The sequence below is a fragment of the Leuresthes tenuis genome, unplaced genomic scaffold, assembly GCF_036924035.1.
Source record: "Leuresthes tenuis unplaced genomic scaffold, fLeuTen1.0.hap1 SCAF_24, whole genome shotgun sequence".
Taxonomy (NCBI): Eukaryota; Metazoa; Chordata; class Actinopteri; order Atheriniformes; family Atherinopsidae; genus Leuresthes; species Leuresthes tenuis.
Window position 1 is genome coordinate 17,660,525 of NW_027325378.1, and position 19,992 is coordinate 17,680,516.

The 19,992-nt window shown below is 41.8% G+C and overlaps 1 protein-coding gene across 2 annotated transcripts in view; it reads left to right on the top strand.

Annotated features, from left to right (window-relative positions):
* Nucleotides 1-19,992, top strand: part of LOC140284897 (guanine nucleotide exchange factor VAV3) — a 79,460-nt gene that overhangs the window by 11,753 nt on the left and 47,715 nt on the right. For both annotated transcript variants that reach the window (XM_072378913.1, XM_072378914.1), the window contains exon 2: nt 5,250-5,366. In XM_072378913.1, coding sequence (XP_072235014.1) covers nt 5,250-5,366 — 117 coding nt within the window. The remainder of the gene's footprint in view (nt 1-5,249; nt 5,367-19,992) is intronic.

The following is a 19,992-nucleotide window of genomic DNA, read 5'->3' on the forward strand; positions in this document are numbered from 1 at the left end:
CATCGATTAAGAGCGGCGGCAGACAGATCTGAGAACTCACTTCGTAACATTTCGAAGTAAATCACGGAATGCCTGTGCAGCGAGCACAGGCAAGAACAGCAATAGCACACAGCATAAAAACACACAGCTTTTTCCAACACCAACATAGCCTCAGCTCAGCAGGGTCAAATGGAACCGCAAGCATCTATTGGCTGATTGATTTCGAAAGATGTTTAGAAGTGTAGTTGAGTGCAACGCTTTCATGATAGCTGTGAAATATATCAACTAGGCTGTATGTGCCAGACGTGTATGAAAGTCATACAACAACTCTCAAATGCACATTTCTAGAAATTACGTGGAAAAGAACTATGCTAAGCAAATGTTGAAAAGTCCCTGCAGTCAAACTGGATCATTTGGTTTAAAAATGTATCGTCACTGGATCGTATCACGCCCGTCTTGTAAAGGAGACATACACCACTAACAGCCTTGCAAACCTCTCTTTACTATAATGACAGCAACACAAATTTCACAATTTCCTCTCAGATGTGGGTGACAGTTAGGGTTTTCTTCCAGACCACGGTAAAAGAGTCACTGGCAAGTCAAAAGGACGCTTTGGACAACTTTTCATGCCGCTGAATTTATTTCAGAGGGTCTGCTTCTACTTTTTGAGTCTGTATGATCTATCTGATCCCGCTTTGATGTGGAAAAATACACAATAAATGCAATTTTTGTGGCAAAGTCTGAGGTTTTTCTCCTATTAACAGATGTCTTTTGTGGAAACAGTCCCAAAAGAGCAGTTAAGTGAAAGCCCACTAATAACTGTAACTATCTATATGTAGAACTATTATTAATCCAACCCTTTTTTTTATTTTAAACTCACTTACAGGCGTAATATTTGCGGCAGCAGCCAGATGAGATTAAAGGCAAAGCAAAGTGGAACGGACAGAATCGGAACAACAAAGGGTTGAAATTAGCACGGCTGTGTCGTTGAATTTCGGACATTTAGGGGGTAGAAACATGTTGATGAAATCAATCTATACGGCCCATTATTCGCAGGTGTTGATCACCTACCCAGCAGCTGATACCTGGCTTTGAGTTGCCCTCTGCTTTTTATTCGTACAAATTCATCCACCAGAAACCTCTTTATATTCATTTTCAACTCGCCGTTATGACTTGCTTTGTACCAGTAATTGAGTCACGCAGATGTGGATATGCATGCGCACCTCCTGAGCCCCAGAGAGTCACAAATGCAGAAGAAAAAGCGGCCAGAGGAACAGTTGGTGGTTGCCTCATTCTCTTGCTCTCTAGTTAATACAGTTCTCCGCTTTATGTCCTCGACTTTCGTCTTTCATATGTGCTCTGCGAAGCTGCTTCCCTCAGATAATATACGGAGGTCCTTTGGGACTCTCCGGAGACTCCAGGCAGACAAGATGTGCTTGTCTGATAAAAGAAAGTGATGTGTACAAGTGTAAACATTCAATAATATCCCCTCAATTCCTGCTTGCTGCTTCACTCTTATCTATATCTCGCTGGCCGGGGGCTTTTCTCTCACTTGTGAAATCATCTGTAAAGTGTAATTGAACAAGAGTGGAGAGCCCCCCCCCCCTTTTCTTTTTAAATTCAAAGCATGGAAATGCGTTGTCCAGACAGATCTGATTTAGCAGAGGTGCACTGTGCGTGGTTGAATAAGTGCACCTTCTTTCTTTTTATTTGAGGTTTGTATTCTGACACCAACTGATTCATTTTCTCACAGGCAGTCAAATAAACAGCCAGGCTGCTTTTAAGAAACAGGAAACTGAAATCAATTTCCTGTGAACCTGTTACTCAAGAATAAGAAGAAGAAGAAGAAAAAAAAAGACAATCATGAAGAGGCACCATAAATGGAAAGTTGGGGAATTTGTAGTATTTGCTTTGGATTTGGTTACTTATCGATACGGGATGTTATTTGAAGTATTAGAGTGGACCAAATGACCAGAAAATAGGCAACTTTAAGCTTTAAGAATTATTGTTATTCTTTTTACACTGTTTTTTTTGCCTTTAGGTGCCATTTTACTTGTGACTTTTATTCAGTTTTTTTGCTGCACCGTTTGAATTATTCATCTTCCTCCTGTGTGAGTTTTCAGTTGTTTCTGTTGATTTTAGATGCCGGTCTTTTGTGTTCAGCCAAAATGGCTCCTCCGCCCAAAGTCATGAGCCACAATTCACGGGAAATGTGCTCGAACAACGTTCGACCAACATCAGATTTGACTGTGACATCAACAATCAGATGTGTATCTATAGATGAGGTCGTGGACGGGGTGCAGTTACACTTCATGATCATGAGTTTGGACAGAAAATTCCTAATCGAGCCACAGAAACGGAGGCTGAGATGTCATGTTTTTCACAGTTTCTGAATGATTATGTACAGTCAGAGGTTTAGATGTTAGAAGTTGTTCTGGAGCCGGGTTACGCTGTACATTTTTCACAAGATTTAAGGAAATGATCTGAAGCATCTTTGGGAAACAAACGGGACTTCGATAGGTTGCTATCCTCGGTAGGTGCGTTCAGACCCAACAGTTCTAGTTTGCTGGAAGCTCCCCAAAGGGCTATCTAAAATAAAAGGCTTTTTTCTGGTTGCATCCACACCGAAGATGGGAATGCTGACATGACAGCCAGCCGGTAGATGGTAGATAAGTCATAGCCAGGTCTCCATCACCGTTTTTGATTCACATTTAGAAAATAAGAATAAGGAAAGGCGGCTGGAAACAGAAAACTCACTAATGTGCCTAAATGTTTACATGGTTTCGAGAGAGAATGAATTGAAATGGAAACAACTTTGTGAATTACGTGCAACTTGGCAAAGATTTAAAATGATGTGACTCACCAATTTATTCACTTTAAACCAGTCAATAGAAACCTGTCAGATTCACATTTCTTTTGTCAGTCTTTTTAAAATATTGCTTTAGATTAGCTTCTCTAGTGAACGGAAGCCTGGCTATCGTCTCATTGTAATTTCTAGCATGTAGGCTCAAAAGAACTGTTTCACTGTTTGTCCACTCCTTTGTTTGTCGAAAGTGGGGGGGGGGGGGGGGGGGGGGGGGGGGTTACCAGCTTTTTTTTCTTTTTTCTAATTATATAATGACTGATTCCAGTGCAGCGTTCGACCAGTCACGATACGCTTGTGTTGTCTGAATGAATAACTGCACATTTACACTTAGAGGGTTGTTCTCATGCCGGGAGAGCATCTGCTCTGAGCTCAGAAAGACCTCAGAAAGATTTCTAAGAGATGAGTTACTGCTGTCTAAAAGTAACTAATACATCTGCAATATCTCTAATTATATTCGTGGCACCGAAGCAGCAGTGTCCTAAGGTTCAGACATTAATCTCACCTGTTCTAAGTCGGATTTTCCATTCTATCCCAACTTTATCTGATTTGTAGCTTTATGACGTGTGTAATGTGAAATAACTGAAACAAGGGAGTCATTAAAGAAGCAAATTACATGAAAGTTGATTGTTACTGTTTGAAGGCTCATGAGCAAAAATGTAAAGAAAAGTCTGAAACGCTAGAAACCCAGACTGTTATGAATAACTGACATTCATGGATGCAACAGTTTTAAATGTTTGTCTGGCGTTTCCCCAAGTTGCCAGATGAGCTGTGAGACAGTATCTACCGGGCTCATAATCCGCATAAAACATACAGTTTCCCCCCCATCTGTCATTGTAACCTATCTACCCACAACATTTGTGGATGCATCTACCAGCTGAAGGTTGAATGAATTTGCTCACTGCTTAGCAGCTGTTGCTTGCGCTGTTTGCCTCAAGTGCGCATTCACAATTAACGTTGTGCCGAGCCAAATATATGCAACTCATCACACGCGCGTGAGAGGTAGCTGCGGTCTAACAGTCTTAATATTATGATTAGAAAGCAGATGTAACTGTGTGGACCATTCCAAACACCATCATGAGACAGATGCACTGTCTAAGAACTCTAAACATCTGCCTTTGCAGCATAATGAATAGTAACATCAGCTACATATCTATGGGTTGTGTACATCTTGGAATCTCTATTATCATCTGTATAATCAGATACATACATATTGTTTGCAAATTCTTCAGAAAAGACCCATGATTTTTGGTCCCAGAAACTTTCTGGTTTGCATTGATAAGCTAATTTTTTGCACAAATCTGTAAGGCAGTGGCCAATATAATATCTCAATACCATCAGCCATCACGTGGGGATACTTAGCTTCGGGTCTTTAGCATTTATCTGCATGCAGACAATGATGAATTCAGGGAACACGAAGTCTTGGCCAGTAAAGCTGTAATTTTTAAGTCAGATGTCTGCCGGCTACACTGAAAGCCCAGACAAATTAGCTGTTGCCTTCAGGGACTTCAGCCAAAGTCTTCCCAGATGTGTGATATCCTCTTTGTTGCTTCACATTGTTACAGCGATACATCAGTTTTAGGACCAGAAATGTGTAGCGCTCAGCCATGGGTGCAACCCGGTTTTACAGTGAAGAATGCAGGGTTACACCCTAGGATGAGGTCATCTTTCAAACCCTGTCCAACGCTGCGCCGTGATGTGACAAAAAAGAGAGTCACTTCCTGAAACATCTCTTTCAACAGCATAATTTCTTTGTTACATCCTACAGGAAGTCACAGATGCTGCGTGACGGTTAACTCTTGCATGTTGACACCTTCCCGTTCACAGTCTGCCTGCAGTTCTGAGCTTCTCATAAAGAATTTCAATTACCTCCCAAAACCTTTCTTAACACCGGGGCTTTACCACAGTGTTTGCTTGGTTTTAGTGTAGGATATAGATAAATAGTCGCTGGATTTAGCACCATTGAGATTGTTAGTGTAAGATTTAGGTTACAGATGGGAATGAAATTTGCATCCTCAGTTCCAAGTTCTTTTTCCCCCCAAGTTCCTCGACTGTAATTAAGCTCAGTTAACAAACTCACCATCCATTGATTTTCAGTGAAAAAGTTCTGTGGCACTTTTTGAATACACTATCTTAGCAGCGAGAGCACACCATACCAGCAAGAATACAAAACATCAGTGCATTTCTTTATACCTCTTTTTCCAATTGCGACCCACTGCCCTATTTCAAAAGAAAAGATGAAACAAGACGTCCTCGTGTTGCCCATAAAACGATTCATTTGTCTTTTGCAGCTGAGGTTAAGGGGGGGTTGAATTAAGGAGTGTATTTTTTATGCATGTGATGCTGCCTGTACATTTATTGATGACTCACTCACATATAAACCCTTTCTTGCCCCCCCCCAACACAGTTCCTGTGCCTGAAGAACATCAGGACTTTCCTGGTGGCGTGCAACGAGATTTTTGGAATGAAGAAAAGCGACCTGTTCGACGCCTTTGACCTTTTTGACGTCAGGAACTTTGGGAAGGTAAGCAGGGCAGTCGCTCACAAACACACCCTCACTGTGCCTGCCTGCTGTCCCCAAAGACTATACTGAATGAGAGAAATGTGCTTTTACGCCCATTTTTGGCTTTGCCTGGAAGTTAGATAAAGACTGTAAATTATTGACAAGCGAACAAGCTCTTATTTCCCCCCCGACTTGGATTTCAGATGATAGTGAAAGCCTTGATGCATAGAAATCCATTATCTGTGCTTCTTTTCACAAAAATTCACACAAGCCTGACTTGACTTTATAGTTCAATGTTGGATTCTCTTTATTGCTATTTTTTTCTCTGTTTTCGTGGCTTTTGAATCGTATTTGCTGAATAATTAGTCAATGTTCAATCTATCATAGCTGGCACTTATAAGCACCGTCTGAGGCCATGATGCATCATTCTTCACACACCCAAGCTCTTAAGCCAAAGCCCAGAAATCAACAGCATGACCCAGCAGTTTAAGCTCTTCTGCTCATTAAAGTGAAAATGGCTCAGTGTGCAGGCTTTACAAGGGGTTAAAAGCATGGCCTTGAGTTCATTACTTTGTTAGGGTTGTCGGTCTTTGCTTGTAGGGCTGCGAAAGTGTCTGCGGCTCTCTGACAGGCCCGCCGCCGCCCTCAAGAAGTTCCCAGGAGGTTTAATTAGAAATTGCAGTCTTGTGTGGAAGCAAAGTGCTGCAGGCTCCCGATGCACATGAATGCATTGGGAGATGACAGGATCAGGTATCCATATCTTAAAATTTGTGTGCATGCTTCATCGGGAGAAAAACAGGACAGAGAAACTTTGCTTTTCGTGACGTCACCCTGGAGAATAGAGATTCTGGGGGTTCCTGATTTTTGTCCATTGAGAGGGTGAGAGGCAGGGTACAGACCAGTCCATCACAGGGCCACTCAGAGACATACAACCACGCTCGCCCCCTCGCTCCTATGGACAGTTTATGGACAGTGGGAGGAAGCCAGAGTACCCAGACAGAACCCACGCAAACACAGGGAGAACGTGCAAACTCTGCAGTGACAATGTGGAAGGGAAACCTTGGCTATTCTGTACTTTGAAGACTTGTAGATACTTTGACATTGGATAGCTACAGCTTACACACAGTCCATCCATTCATTTTCTTACGCTTGGGTGTCCAACAAGAAGCAGCGGCTCTACTCCGAGCTCCTCCCGATGCACAAGCTCCTCACCATATCTAAGGTTAAGCCCAGACACGCTTCGTAGGGAACCCGGTTTTTTCTGCTTGTATCCGACATCTCAATCTTTCTGTGACTACTCGAATCTTGTTACCAAAGGTGAGGGTTGTGGCAAAGATAGACTGGTAAATCAAAAGCTTTGTCTTTCGGCTCAGCTCAGTCCTCACCACAATGGACTGGTGCAACGCCCTTATTACCACGGACTAAGTCCTCGTCAATCTGACCATCAATAAGATCCTGAGATACCGAAACTTCTCCTCTTGAGACAAAGACTTATCTCCAGCCCTTACACACCGTCTAATTTAAAGACACAGTCATATTATACAACGTTGTCATTATAGGGACGAGATAAGTGAATCTGGCTGAAATGGACCCATCAAAGTGGTTTCCATAGCAACTGCATTACTTACAAATATGATGGTTATGTCTGAGCTACGTCTTTGAACTTCCTCTTTCATGACAAACCCACAAGTCAGGTGACAACACTCTTTCAGAGAAAGGCTTATGAAAGGCAGCAGCTTGTGTAATTAAGGCCTGTTGAACACACCGAGTAACGCCGTTCATTGGGAAAGTTTGCTTTGAGCAGGTGGAGTTATCTGTGCGTTTGAATTGATCTTGGCGGTTTTTCAGCCAGAACAATTCTTTTCGAGTCACACGACCAACAAAAGGCTATTTCTACGAACTGTTAAGAATGCAGAATGAACGGATCTTTTGAAAAAATTTACGATCCTACAAGGAATACAGAAGGAAAATGAGAAAAGCTTGAGAACGGATCTTTTTTTTTTTTTTTTTTATCTCTGCTGGCGCACCGCGGTGAATTAAGCAGCTGAGAAAATTAAAGCATCTTTTCATTAAGTCATTTATAATTAAAACACTTTGGACCGCTGGCAAATTTCTTTATTCATACCAGGAAATATTTTACTGAGTTATTTGGTGGGTGAGAGTTGTTCAAACACAAATCTTTATCCTTGCCCCTGGGAAAAATACAGTAGAAAAAGAAAACTATTTAGAGCTGTAGAGATTCCCTCACCCTTGTGATTTTTTCTATTGAAATCTTAATCCTGGTATGCTGGTTTACTGCTGAGAGGATTAAAGCCCCCCTGGTGTGTTTGTACTCTTGGTAGCCTTTTAGCTTAGCATAAGATAAAAACAGTAGTTTGAGGTTCTAGAAGCGCAGGTTATCTGTTGGACTGTTTAGCAGCTGCAGTGTTTTTATTCTAATTGTTTTCACTTGAATTCAGTAGAGATTCAGGTTAAATTTGTCACCTTCTTATGGAACGGGTTCCCATATTTCCACTCTGTCTGTTAAGTTAGCTAATCAGCAGCTAGCTTTAGCATGCAGTGAATGGATAAACCTCGATACTTCAAACTTTGTGAGAGGGACTTTCTCAGTAGAATAAATCAGATTTTTGTTCATCTGGCCAGGTCACGAGAGATGATTCATTTTTTCCATTTTGTGTTGCATGATGTTGCCCTCGTCTTCCTCCACTGATTTCACTCTGCTGTGGTGGACAACTATGATGACTCTTGGTTGAATCCATCACTGCCCAGAGTGAATCTAACACACTGACTGTAAGCTGGTGGGTAAGCCTCGCTCGGCTGGCTCTGCAGAGGCTGATGGAGTGAAGAGAAAAGGGAGTGGGCAAAGCTGCCATTCATGGTCAATAACACTGCCATTTACTGTTTTTTCCCCCTGCCTTTGGTTTAAAATAGCTGCCAGACTGCTCTTGCATAAAACATCAGCCGTGATTGTTTATTTTAGAGTTGGCTCAATACCGTAGTCTTGATTCTGAGTAGTGTTGGGTCTGTTTGAGGAAACATGCCGGAAATCTCTCTGGGCTGTAACAGCCATACGGGACTTTTCAGCCTTAGAACCCAGGAAGGTGCATCAGAAGAACAGTCGTCATTAAATATGACTAGCTTTAAAAAATAGAGCCGTTAGCAGTCGTAATGTCACGTCTGACTAACAGCTTTGGATTGCTGATGATTCAAACTGTGGCTGCACAACACGGCCGTTGCAGAACAACATGAAGACAAATGCAAGCAGGTCTCCTTGCCGCTATCTCTCCTGTGCACGAACATCTGGTTTGCACATCTGTGTTGTAGACACGTGAGCGCTTGTGGCCTCTTTAGGGGAAAGAGTAACTTGGCTGTACCGGCCATGTACGCACACACACACTAATACACACCTAGGGCAGGAGGAAGGGTGAGAAAGCATCAGAGTTGTGGTTTGAAGTATTTAAAGACAGTGGAGAGCCACAGTTGTTTGTTTTTTTTCTTTCTTCTTTTAAAATGTGGAAGTGTTTGAGAGTGAGTGACATTCAGGTGCGTATTTCACCACAAACATTTAATCACATCGCAAACGGTTTGTCTGCTAAATGTAAAGATGTACACCGGAGCTGCACAGAGGACCTTGACTGTAGTCATTATCTCTGAAGCCGAGGCTGTGAGAGCATTTCTCACAGTAACGCCAATAGCCCCGCAGAAAAAGTAAAGCTGATATGTTAAACTTGTCCTCTCACAGATCATGTCAAAAATCCATTGCTGTTGCTGTTGGCACCTGTCAGAATGCTGACAAGACGGTCTCAGAATCATACAGCCAGGAGTTGTAGATGTCAGCAAGCTTGAGGCACCCTCTTGTGACTTTCTGAGAGAAAAAAAAGTATCTTTTGTTGTGACATGCACTGAAATCCACACTGCCATCATAATTCCCGACAGCAAGTGACTAAGTGCCTCGCTTCTTTTATACTGCTAATTCCAGCCTGCTTTCAAAATAGAAGCCAAGTGCTGACATGAGGTGTCGACACTCACAGTCACATGATGGACAGTTTCTCAGAGCCTGGAGGAAAATAGTCATCATTCCTTGTCCAGATCAGATTTGACACATCGAGGAAACAAGATATTACGCAGAGCTTAAAAGGTGCTTGTAGGTGGATTTTGTCACCATTTAGACAAGGACATGCTTAATGTGGTATTTCCTGTTTACATTGTGACAGATACTGGCTGTGGCTTCATACGGTATTAATGATTTATAGCCGTTTTTTTGTTGTTTTTTTGTTTTTTTTACTACCAAACTATATCAGTTCAGAATTAAATGCAAATAAGGATGTTTAAAACCATTATTAACGATATGCTTGGGAGACACAAAGCTCATCTGAATGAATCAGATCTTGACTGTTGATGCGAGTCCATTCTATTTTTACGGTTAAGTAACCTCCCACCGCCTGTTAGGCGATTCGCTGCAGACAATTTAAATTTTTGTTGTGTGGCAGCTTCCTTTGACTGGTCCAGGAGGTGCCAGTTGTGTGCCGTTAACCGTGTAGTATAAAAATAAGATGTTAATAAGAGGTTAACACTTCACGTTAGCAGCTGCTGCTAACTCGGTCACCTGCAACAGAATCAGCAGATGTTACTTGTAGGTTCGATGCAGCGGTTGAATTAATCAGCCACTTAAGTCTTTTTTTTTTTATCCTTATGTAGTCTTCTCACACACGTTTTTCGACAGAAGGTGTTGATGATGTGGTTCTCTTTGGTTACTGGCTAAGGTGTGGAAAAATGACACACCAGGGAGAGCAGATATGGGAAGGACGAGGGAGACAGACAGCGAGGGGTTATTGATTGGTGTCCTCTTCCTCAGTTGACTGTGATAAATTTAACTGTGGAAATCCACTAAAGGCTGATGCATATCCTGACCAGCCCCCCCATCATTTCTCCCTCTCTTTCACTTTGTCCTTTGTCCTTCAGCTGTGCTCTCCGCAGCAGATGTCTTTGGTTAGATATCATATGTCTGCTGTGGGCTAATGGATACTTTGGGTGTAGCTTTGTACTACAATTGCAGGTCCACAATGATTCTGAAGGCTTATTTTAGCCGATTAGCATAGTGGCGGATTGATACGTGGTGCTGATGAAAAATAAAGATTTAAAGAGAACTGTAATTTGGTCCAAATCCTCTAACTCTAACTCTAAAAGTGTATTACCAGATGAGCTTTTCTGGCATAGCGTAGGAGGTTTCAAACTTCAACTTTGTAGGTGTGGGTCGCTTAAAGCTGCAATTAAATCGTCAGTCTTATCGAGCTGTGAACGCGCCCGCAGCGGCCTTAATTAGTCTGGCTTTTTAAAGCACAGCCTTACTTTCATGATCTAAAGGCTGTCCCTTCACTCACACTACAGCACAAAAGCATACAGAAATGTAAGAAACAGACAGGGTTCCAGGGTTTTTTTTTCGCCTAAAAAACCCAAGTTGATTAAAAAGTCTGCAAAAACAATTAGTCTGAAGTTATTGGCAGACGGCTGGAGAAAAGACGGTTCCTTGGCAGGTGTGAATCAGGTATTCACACACCTGCAGATCAGTTAACTGTAGGGTGTCATCAGCATACGTGTGCAGCTTGACTGATGACATGACAATGGAAGAAAACTCTTTTGTTAATATACATGATTATGAGACTCAAACTTTCACACCACTGGACTTTAAACTGAAATCAAGGGTTAAAAAGAGGTCAAAGCTTGAAATCGAAGGTGTATCCATTTTCAGATTGATTCCTGTGGTTACTTTAGCTCAGATCGTTCTCTAAGAGTCTCCACCGTCTGTTTACTGTAGTAATGTTCGCATTGGACTCTCACTGTGTTGGTCATCTGTCCTGATTCCAGTTTTTTGGGTGTCTGAAAACGCTTCGATGCTTCGCTTCGCTCCCACCTCACAGTGTGATTTGACTTGAGATCATCTCCAAAACGTCTTGACAGAACCCGCTGTGTTGAAAGCTCCGCGGATAATTCACGACTCCCTGTGCCTGCGCGGCAGCTGCTTCCACTGGATTCACAATTGGGTTTCCTCATAAGCCTGAGTGCACACACACATGCGTGCAAATACACTCGCACACACACTGGCCAAACCCAATCACGGCTTACTGAAGCTCACCAGGCCACACAGCCTCCTGCCTCTTTGCCTGCCAGCTGCAGAAATGGATTGCCTGCTTGACTGTTTCAGGGTGTGAAAGAAAAACTTCTTTGATGATCCCAGACATCTGTTTGGGTTCGCTGGATGTCTTAGCTGTGGCAAACATCACCTTTCTATGTTTAGACAAATCACATTCCAGCAGAAATATGAAATAAAAGCTGTTGAGAGAATGTGTTTTATCAAAGGTGTTTTTTTTCTTTTTGTCCGGACAGATGTGCATCACTTCAGAATTTACAGAGAACAAATCTTAACGTTTCTCTAAACCCGAACTGAACTTAAACAAAAAGCTGAAGAATCAAATTAATTTTGTTTCTACGTAAACAGAAGCGCGCCTGTTTGATTAGCTAACTGACGGCTGATGAAGCAGCAAAGCAAAAAGCCAAAAGAGTTCTGACTTTCTGCTTTGGATTACCAGCAAAAGGATCATGATTTAAGGTAGAATTTTGGGTGAGGATAAAGATGAAGAAGCTTGATATTTCCACGCTGAGCTGGGAGGGTTGCTAACGGCTCACAGAATTAGCTATTTTCAAATGTACGTATGTGACCCCAAAACAATACGACAGGGTGCATTTTTTCAGAATTCGTAAAATCAGTAGGGACCCAAGTTAATAGACACCAAAATATGGTCCCAGGCTTGATGTTTTTTTTCCCTTTAAAGATATGTCTCCTTCCAATGAACTACAGTCAGATTCAAACCAGTCCCAAAGCACCAGAGATGTCCGATAGTGGCTGAGAAGACACATTAGTGTCGTCTTACGCCGTAAGCATCAAAGCTAGCTGAGGCTAACACTCATTCCCACCTTATTTGAATTTCACACATTCAAGGTAAAATAAGATCTCTGACGGGGATTTTCTGACATTCAAAATGCCACACGCACCTTTTAAATGTGTGAATAAGATGTTTGCATGTGTGTGTGTGTGTGTGTGAGCTGGAGTGTCTCCCATGAGGACTGACTCATCTCAGGTCTCTGCAGCAGGAAACAGGAAGAGGAAACGGTCACATCAGAGCCCCTCTGGAGATGTTTCTGTGTGTGAACATTTAAATTTGACCTCAGGTGTAAAGCTGCGTCGATGCCAGTGTGATAAGTGTGCGTGTGTGTGTGTGTGTGTCTGACGATGTGCTGCATTCTACTCAAGCTGTCAGAATCGTAACTAACTTTCTCTGGTGTGTTGCTTTTTTTTTTTTCTTTTTACCGAGCCCTCGTGGGACCAACAAACCTGTCAAGACTTATGGTTTGTGTGTGTGTGTGTGTGCATGTGTGTGTGTGTGTGTGTGTGTGTGTGTGTGTGAGACCAAGACAATTGAACTTCCACGCTCGCCTCCTTGTTCCTGTGACCGGGCCCCGGCCCTTGGCAGTGGAGGCATGTGTGTGAATTTGGGAGAGTTCATGAGTCAGAGAGACAGGGGGAAAAAGTGCATTCTAGCTGGAGAACTGGATGGGGGGACGTTTATATTTTTAGGTTCGCTACTTCTGATCTGCTGTGGTCAGTTGCTCTATACCAATTCAAATTAGGCCTCCCACTGAGTGTTTCACTGCGAAAAAGCCTCAAACGATCATACTCTCCTTCTGCAAATGAATGTTTCTGTCAAATTCTGCACAGTATCATTTAGCAGCAAAATACATTCTGTTCATTCTCACTCTTTGCATCACAAATGAGAGTTGCAGTCCTGGTAAATGACAAAATTACGACGTAAATAGCAGGAAGTCATCAGTCATTCAGCTTGAAGAGACATTTGCATGAGGGCTTTGCATCCTACCCGGCTGCAGGGTTTTGAGGTTACCTGGCTGTTGCAGACATGCCAGGTTTTTATAGGCCAACGCTGAGTGTGGGCAAGCAAGAGAGAGTATGAAGCTAAGCCACAGTGGTCAGGATCAAAGACGACAAAGACTCAAGTGCAGGTTTACAAACCAGCCCTCCTTCCCTTTCGTGTCCTACTTTCTGACAGCTTTGACCTCCCAGCTGTGCTGCTACCTGGAACTATGTAGAAAAATCTTACATCTGACTGTAAATAAATGTTTATTTGCTCGCTCTTCAGTTAAAATGTAACCAGTGTTAGACACTCAGTTATCTCATCAAGGGTTTCAGAACTGTCACAAGTTCTTGCATTTATTACTTCTGCTACATACTGAAATATACATCAGAGTTTTAAAGGTTTGGTGGAGCTCATACTTTTGGTCAAACTGCACTGGATTCCATTGGAATGCAGTGTCTTCTATCCCAGCCAATGGGATGATTATACAGTGATTTAAAAAAAAAATCTGCTACATTTTTGTTTCCAGCGGCTTCCAATGGAGCCCTTAGACAGCATCACAATCTTCAAAGTATATCTCTTGGCACGTGAACATCATAGTTGGTGATCTTCTCTAAAAATGAGGAACGGGACATTGTTTTGCATACAAATTCACCACCGCCTGTAGGTTCAAAAAGAAAAAAAAGAAAATATCTCATCTGTTCGAATTCCAAGAGGGGTATAACATGAAAGTGTGTAAAAACAACATGCTGCGTTATCTGTGGACCGGAGTGCTGGAATATTTTGTGGCCATAAATATAAATGCATGTTGAGTGATCGCTGAAAGAGAAAGTTGAAAGCGAACAGTGTCTGGGTAACCACAAAAGCAACATCGCACATGAACAAACATCTCATTCACAGGTGTTGCTGCTTGCTTTTGTCTGCCACTGACTGAGTAGTCTGCATCAGCACAAGAGCAAGACTTTGCTTTCGCTGGCAGTGCTGGCAGCCGCTTGTCCAAAAAGTCACTTGTTGTTCTGAGCTCTCTTGAAATAGGTCGCGAAACGGGTTTGAAAAGCTCCTAAATATACTGTCAAGGTCTCTAAGCTATATCTGAATCCTAAAATCTGAAAACCTGCCCAACTACCAAAGATCCCACAGGGCCACAGATGCTCAACAGATGATCCTTTGATGGTGTTTGCAGGGCTTGGTCAACGCCTTGGGCTGTTTGTTATATTCTTTAAGCTGTTCCTGAGCAGCTTTGTGTAAAGAGTACATTGCCAACCGTTCCAAATAGGTATTCATCTGGAATAACCGCATTATGCTGTCTTTTCCCAGTTTAAGAGTCACAAAGACGAAGTGTGCTGAGTTTATATGTTCTACAGCCTTGTTAATGTTTTTATGAGCAGATCTGTGACTGCAATGTCCATACAGGTCTGTGACTTGGATCATGGCCACTTTTATCCAGAAGCAACAGCTTCCAAGATGTTCAATCAAACGTACTTTTTTTTTTCTATTGTCTGCTTATAATGAGAAAATCAAACGTCTTCACACCGGCTTCCTTTTGAAATGTCTTCCCCTGACTCCATTCTGCAGTTCAGACATTAGAGTCGAGCTGTAAGACTTTGATCCTGCTTACGGGTGACTGTGCAAGGTGAATTTATTAAGAGCACGAATCGCCCGTGGTCATTTTTCTTTTCCAGATGGTCAACCATGCGCTTTGATGAAATGTTGTTTAGGTTCTGCATGTTTATTTCACTTTCTTCAGTCCCATTTTTTCTTCCCCCCTCCTTTGGGCACCTGCGAGCTCGTGTAAAAGAAGACTAATGAGTGAGATTTCATTTCCATCTAATGCAATTCCTGCTTGACAACTTTCTTCCACAGCCTTTTATGCGCTGATGGAGCTCCAGCTGCCATCCCTCGGCGAACAGCAACGAATGGGATCTCACTGAGACGTTAGTGTTCCTCTGATCTCGCTGAGATATTGTTTTCTGTAATGTAAAGATCCTGCAGAAGCCAAGCAAAGCACTGCTTGTGTGTGTGAGTGGGCCAACGATGCTTTTTCCAGATGCTCAAGGCTCCAACCAGGAGGGGGGTTGGGGTATGAATTGCTTCCCAGCGGTGGAGGTGGAGTGGGCGGATGCACTGCCATTCAAACTAGGGGCGATTCTAAAAGCTAATCTCCATCCTCCGTACTGAGAAAATCTCAGCTCACCTCACAACATGACAACTGTTCCGAGTTATATAATATCCAGATTGAAGCAGTTTTGTTGAAATCACATTGGAAGAAAAAAAAGAAAAAGGAGTTAGAAATCATTCAGTAGATGAAATAATACATGGAGGCAGCCTTGTGATCTATCGTAGATGAAAAGCTGTGGTTTGGGCTCTTGTTCTCTGAGAGAATACATCAAACATTCTGGTGGGGATTATAGCGATGCAGTATTTATCACTTAGTTACATAATGAGAATTATCCACAAATGATCAAAAGAGGAAGGGCTAATATAGGAGAAGTCATTTCCTTACACCATGGTTTAGAGACAGTTTAAGTAATAATTATTTAGGCTTCACTAAAGTAGCATTTGCACCCAATATACAGCATGTTAGTATTAATTGTGACTAAAAATTTGATTGATTTATCTGTGAGACTGCCCCTTCCAGAGGAACCAGATGTTCTAACATACTGTAGAGCTCATGTTCTGTCACAGTATAGCGACAGTTTCCACAAAAAAAAAAGAAATTGCTGTTATAAAAGCTACCAACGTCAGCTTTGGTGTGCAGTGCAAATTCATTTCAGTCCACAGCTGGAAGTTTATAGCTGAAAAAATGTTATGAGAACAGAATTGCACGCGGCTCGTGTCTTAAGGAAAGCTGGGTTCAGTTCTTAGGTCTGACACTGGACCTGATAACGAGGTGTCGCTCGGGTTTCCTGTACAGTTTTTTCATCTTTATACCAGCCTTATTGACTGAATGTGAAAAAGATAAGGAAACCACAGCAAGGTTGTAAAGCTTATTCATTTGATTGAATTCCACTCAACTTGTCATTTTTTGCCAGTTTACAACATCTTTTCAGATGCCGGTTCTATCTCAGGCCACTCTAGACTTTTCTAACGAATAACTAAGCTCCATAATTTACTCTGTGGCGTTCAATCCCTTAAACATACCATAACACAGTTGAACACAGCTGCATGTTTAGTGTGTAGAAACTGCACAGCAATACGGAACCAGTGCAGATTTAAGTGGTCGTGATTATAATGGGGAGTCCTTGGGGTATGCTAATTGACGCTAACCCACTTATGCCATATGAATGTGACAAGCTGGCTGTTTGCGGTCAGAGCTTTAGCAGCTCAGATCCAGAAGTGGGAAGACATTTGTTGCATTGCAGTGGAATGCATTTGAATGCATTGACGTAGTTTGGCTTTTCGGCTGGAGTTTCACAGCCAGTTTGGGATTTCATCACTTGGTTTGATGTGTCATGTTTTGTTCATCAAGAGAATCTCCCACATTACCAGAACTTACATCAGAATTGAAGTTGAGCAGAAGAACTGTAGTCAGTGGAAGGCTCGATGTCTCTGTTGCGAGCATTTCTTTTTCGAGTTAGACTCCATAGAAGAGCAGCTTTTTTTAGATATTAATCCAACCGGTTGCATGACTAGTAGCCTAAGATATACTAGAAAACAGAATGACCAGCACAAGCTAATAGAGATAACATGTTGATTTGATATTTGCAAACAGATTTGCAGACTGATGGCCAGGATTACTGGATTGGAAAATGGGAATTTCTTAATTTCCCTTCCTGGCTTTTTATGTCTGGGGCTGATGTTAGAGATGTCATTATGTTTACCTTTTTTCCTTTGGGACTTGGATTTATGGCACCATCTCAGTGGGGGTTTCGCCTCTCATGGCTCTGCTGTACGCTATTATCCAGCATCGATGGAAGGAACCGATAAAACGGCTGACATGTAAACTACCACAATGAATGGCACTTCATACGATGGAGAGCCCTGCTTCAGTCTTTGTTTACTTAAAGCCAGAATGGTTATAAATCAAGAAAATGTGTACGATTATGTATCTTGTATAATGCATAAGATGATGGTGCTGGAGATTGTAATTTGTGATGCACTTTGCTACTCAGCCAGAATGTTTTTTTTTTTTTTTTGCTTTTACTTTGTAGGACACTTAACAAATTCCTGAAGTTTTTTCTCTGAACTTCAGTCATGTTAGAAAGAAAAGGACCAAGTCTTATAATTAAGTAAATATCACCTCAGATTAACAGAAACACGTGACATATTTTGCTGTGTCGTTATGTATTTAACAAAAAAATAAGTCAAAACTGCAGAAACAGTGTGTGGAAAAAGTAAGTGAACCCTATGATTCAGTAGCTAGTGAAACCAAGCTTAACAGTCGTAACTTCGTAATGATTTTTTTGTGTGATGTTGCTTTAATATGGCTTCAGTTCCTTCAGGTTTGTCGGTATTTGTTTATGCACAGGGCAGCCGGGTTGTTAGAGCAACCGTGATTCCTATAGAAGAGAGTTCAAGGTTCTGTGGCTGCTAAACAAACCCAAATCATCACCACTCCACCACCGTGCTTGACAGTTGGTTTGAGGTGTTAGGTTTTCACCAAATGAAGTGCTGCACATTATGACAAAACATCTCTACTTCGTTCTCGTCAGTCCAGAGGACATTGTTGGTTCATTCAGATGAACTTAGGCCATGCTGCCTTTTTCTTTTTCTCTTGGCAAGCCTTCCAACGTCTTTTCTTGTCGTACAGCCGCAAACTTCAACATTTAACATGCTAACTAAGGCCTTTAATGAGGTGACTGTAGTAAAAACAAGCACAAAAACATAGAATTCATACTTTAGTTTGAATATATTCTATATTCCAAAGGGTATTTTTGTCCAGTTAAGGGTGTATTTAGTATGATTTACATTATCTTACCTCCATAATGTTAGACTCTGGAGAGTTGACGGTCACTGACACTGACTCTTTTAGGTGACTGTAATGCCTCTGATACCCCTAATATACTCTGTTTTAAATTATATATGACATAAAAAAAATCAAACTAGTACCAAATTGGTTTCTGAGCTTTACAGTAAGACTTTAAATGCAAGAAGTTTACACGAAATGTGCTCATTTGATATCAGTTATGGTTCAGTAAAAGCAACTTTCACTCTGTCACAAACTTGTAAATGATTAGGCCATGTAGCATTACTGTTTCTATTCACTAATGCCATAAGTTGTAATCCACTTAACCGGTTTCAACACCCGCCCGCCACCCTTTTGCATCATAAGGTCTTGTGGGGTGGGACGTGGCTGACTGAAACACAGCAGGATCAAAGGCTGCTTGGAGAAATAAAAGTTCCTGAGGAATGTCCATGTGGATTTTTACTAGCTGCCTCGGGAGATCGTAAACAGCACAAACAACCAAATCAGCCTTGCTTTAACACCTTGTTATGGTTTTGGCGAGCTCTTCAAGCTCTCCAAATAAGCCCACAAAGAGACAAACCTTCACCACAGCAGCTGTCAAAAACGGTTCACGTTTCAGACTGAAACACCCCACGGGGAGACTGCTTTCCTCCGTTTGCCTCGGTTCATCCTCGGTTTTCTGTGAGATAGTATTTCAGCTGCGAGGGAAAGAGATTGTCGTGTCAACTTGTAGAAACAATGGAGATTGTGTTATAGATTCATGGGGAGAGTGGGTGGAAAGATGAGGTTATGTCTTCAGCACGACTGCTACTATAAAGTCAATGATAATAACAGCAGCGCTCGCACTGACAAGGGTGGAGATTATTGTGCCATCTCTGAGTTACGGTTTCTCCTTGAAAAAGTCCTCCTCGAGTCCACTTAACGATGGGGAATATTTTTCTGCATCGTTTGAAACGCAGGTTGGTTTCTCCCTTCAAGCGTTTTGTGCAGGAAAATGAAGACACCAAAACATCGTCGTACATTGTCTTTGAACGCATCCCGATGCAGTCAAGGAGCTTTTTTAAGAAAGCAAATGACTGATAGTCAACTTGATGTGATTAAGGACACTTAATCTGAAGTTAACATGGAAAGTAGCACTTAAAGTATCGGAAAAAAAATCCAATAAAAGTTTTAAAAAAAGTAGCCAATCATAAAAAAAACTATGTAATATGTAGATAAAAACAAAATGGAGCCATTTGAAAATCTCATAAACCAATATTTAAGTGATTTGGCAACAGGTCAGAGAGCAACTTAGAGAGGAAGAGTCTCTCGGAAGTGAATGCAGACAGAGGTTCAGCAACCAGCATTAAAAGCACCGAGTAAAGTGTGATTCTGTCGTGGAAATCCCTGCACGGGCTCAGAAATACTTCCAGAATCTGTCTGTGAACACGGTTCTCAATGTTTAAAGCTGTATCACGTAATAAAGAAGCTGATATGTGACCACGAACCATAAACTGTTCCATCTTCTCTCACTCGGTTATCAGTTGAAATGAACCGGGGTAAAGGGGAAAACTGTTGTTTAGTCACCCAGCTCTTCTGGATTTGGGTTGTGCTGTACAAACGACAGTGGAACGTCAAAAGATGTTTGCATTTCCAGTGGAAAAGTTGAACCAGAAGCTGTTGAATTGTGGGGAATTGAAGGCATTTTGTGTTTCAGGCTGAAAATCTTGATATCTCTTCCTCTGCCTTATCGAATCTGCTGCTTATTTTCTTTATTAACTGTTTAGTTTAGGAAAATCAAGACGAAAAAAAGAGAGGGCGAAATGAGACATCGCCT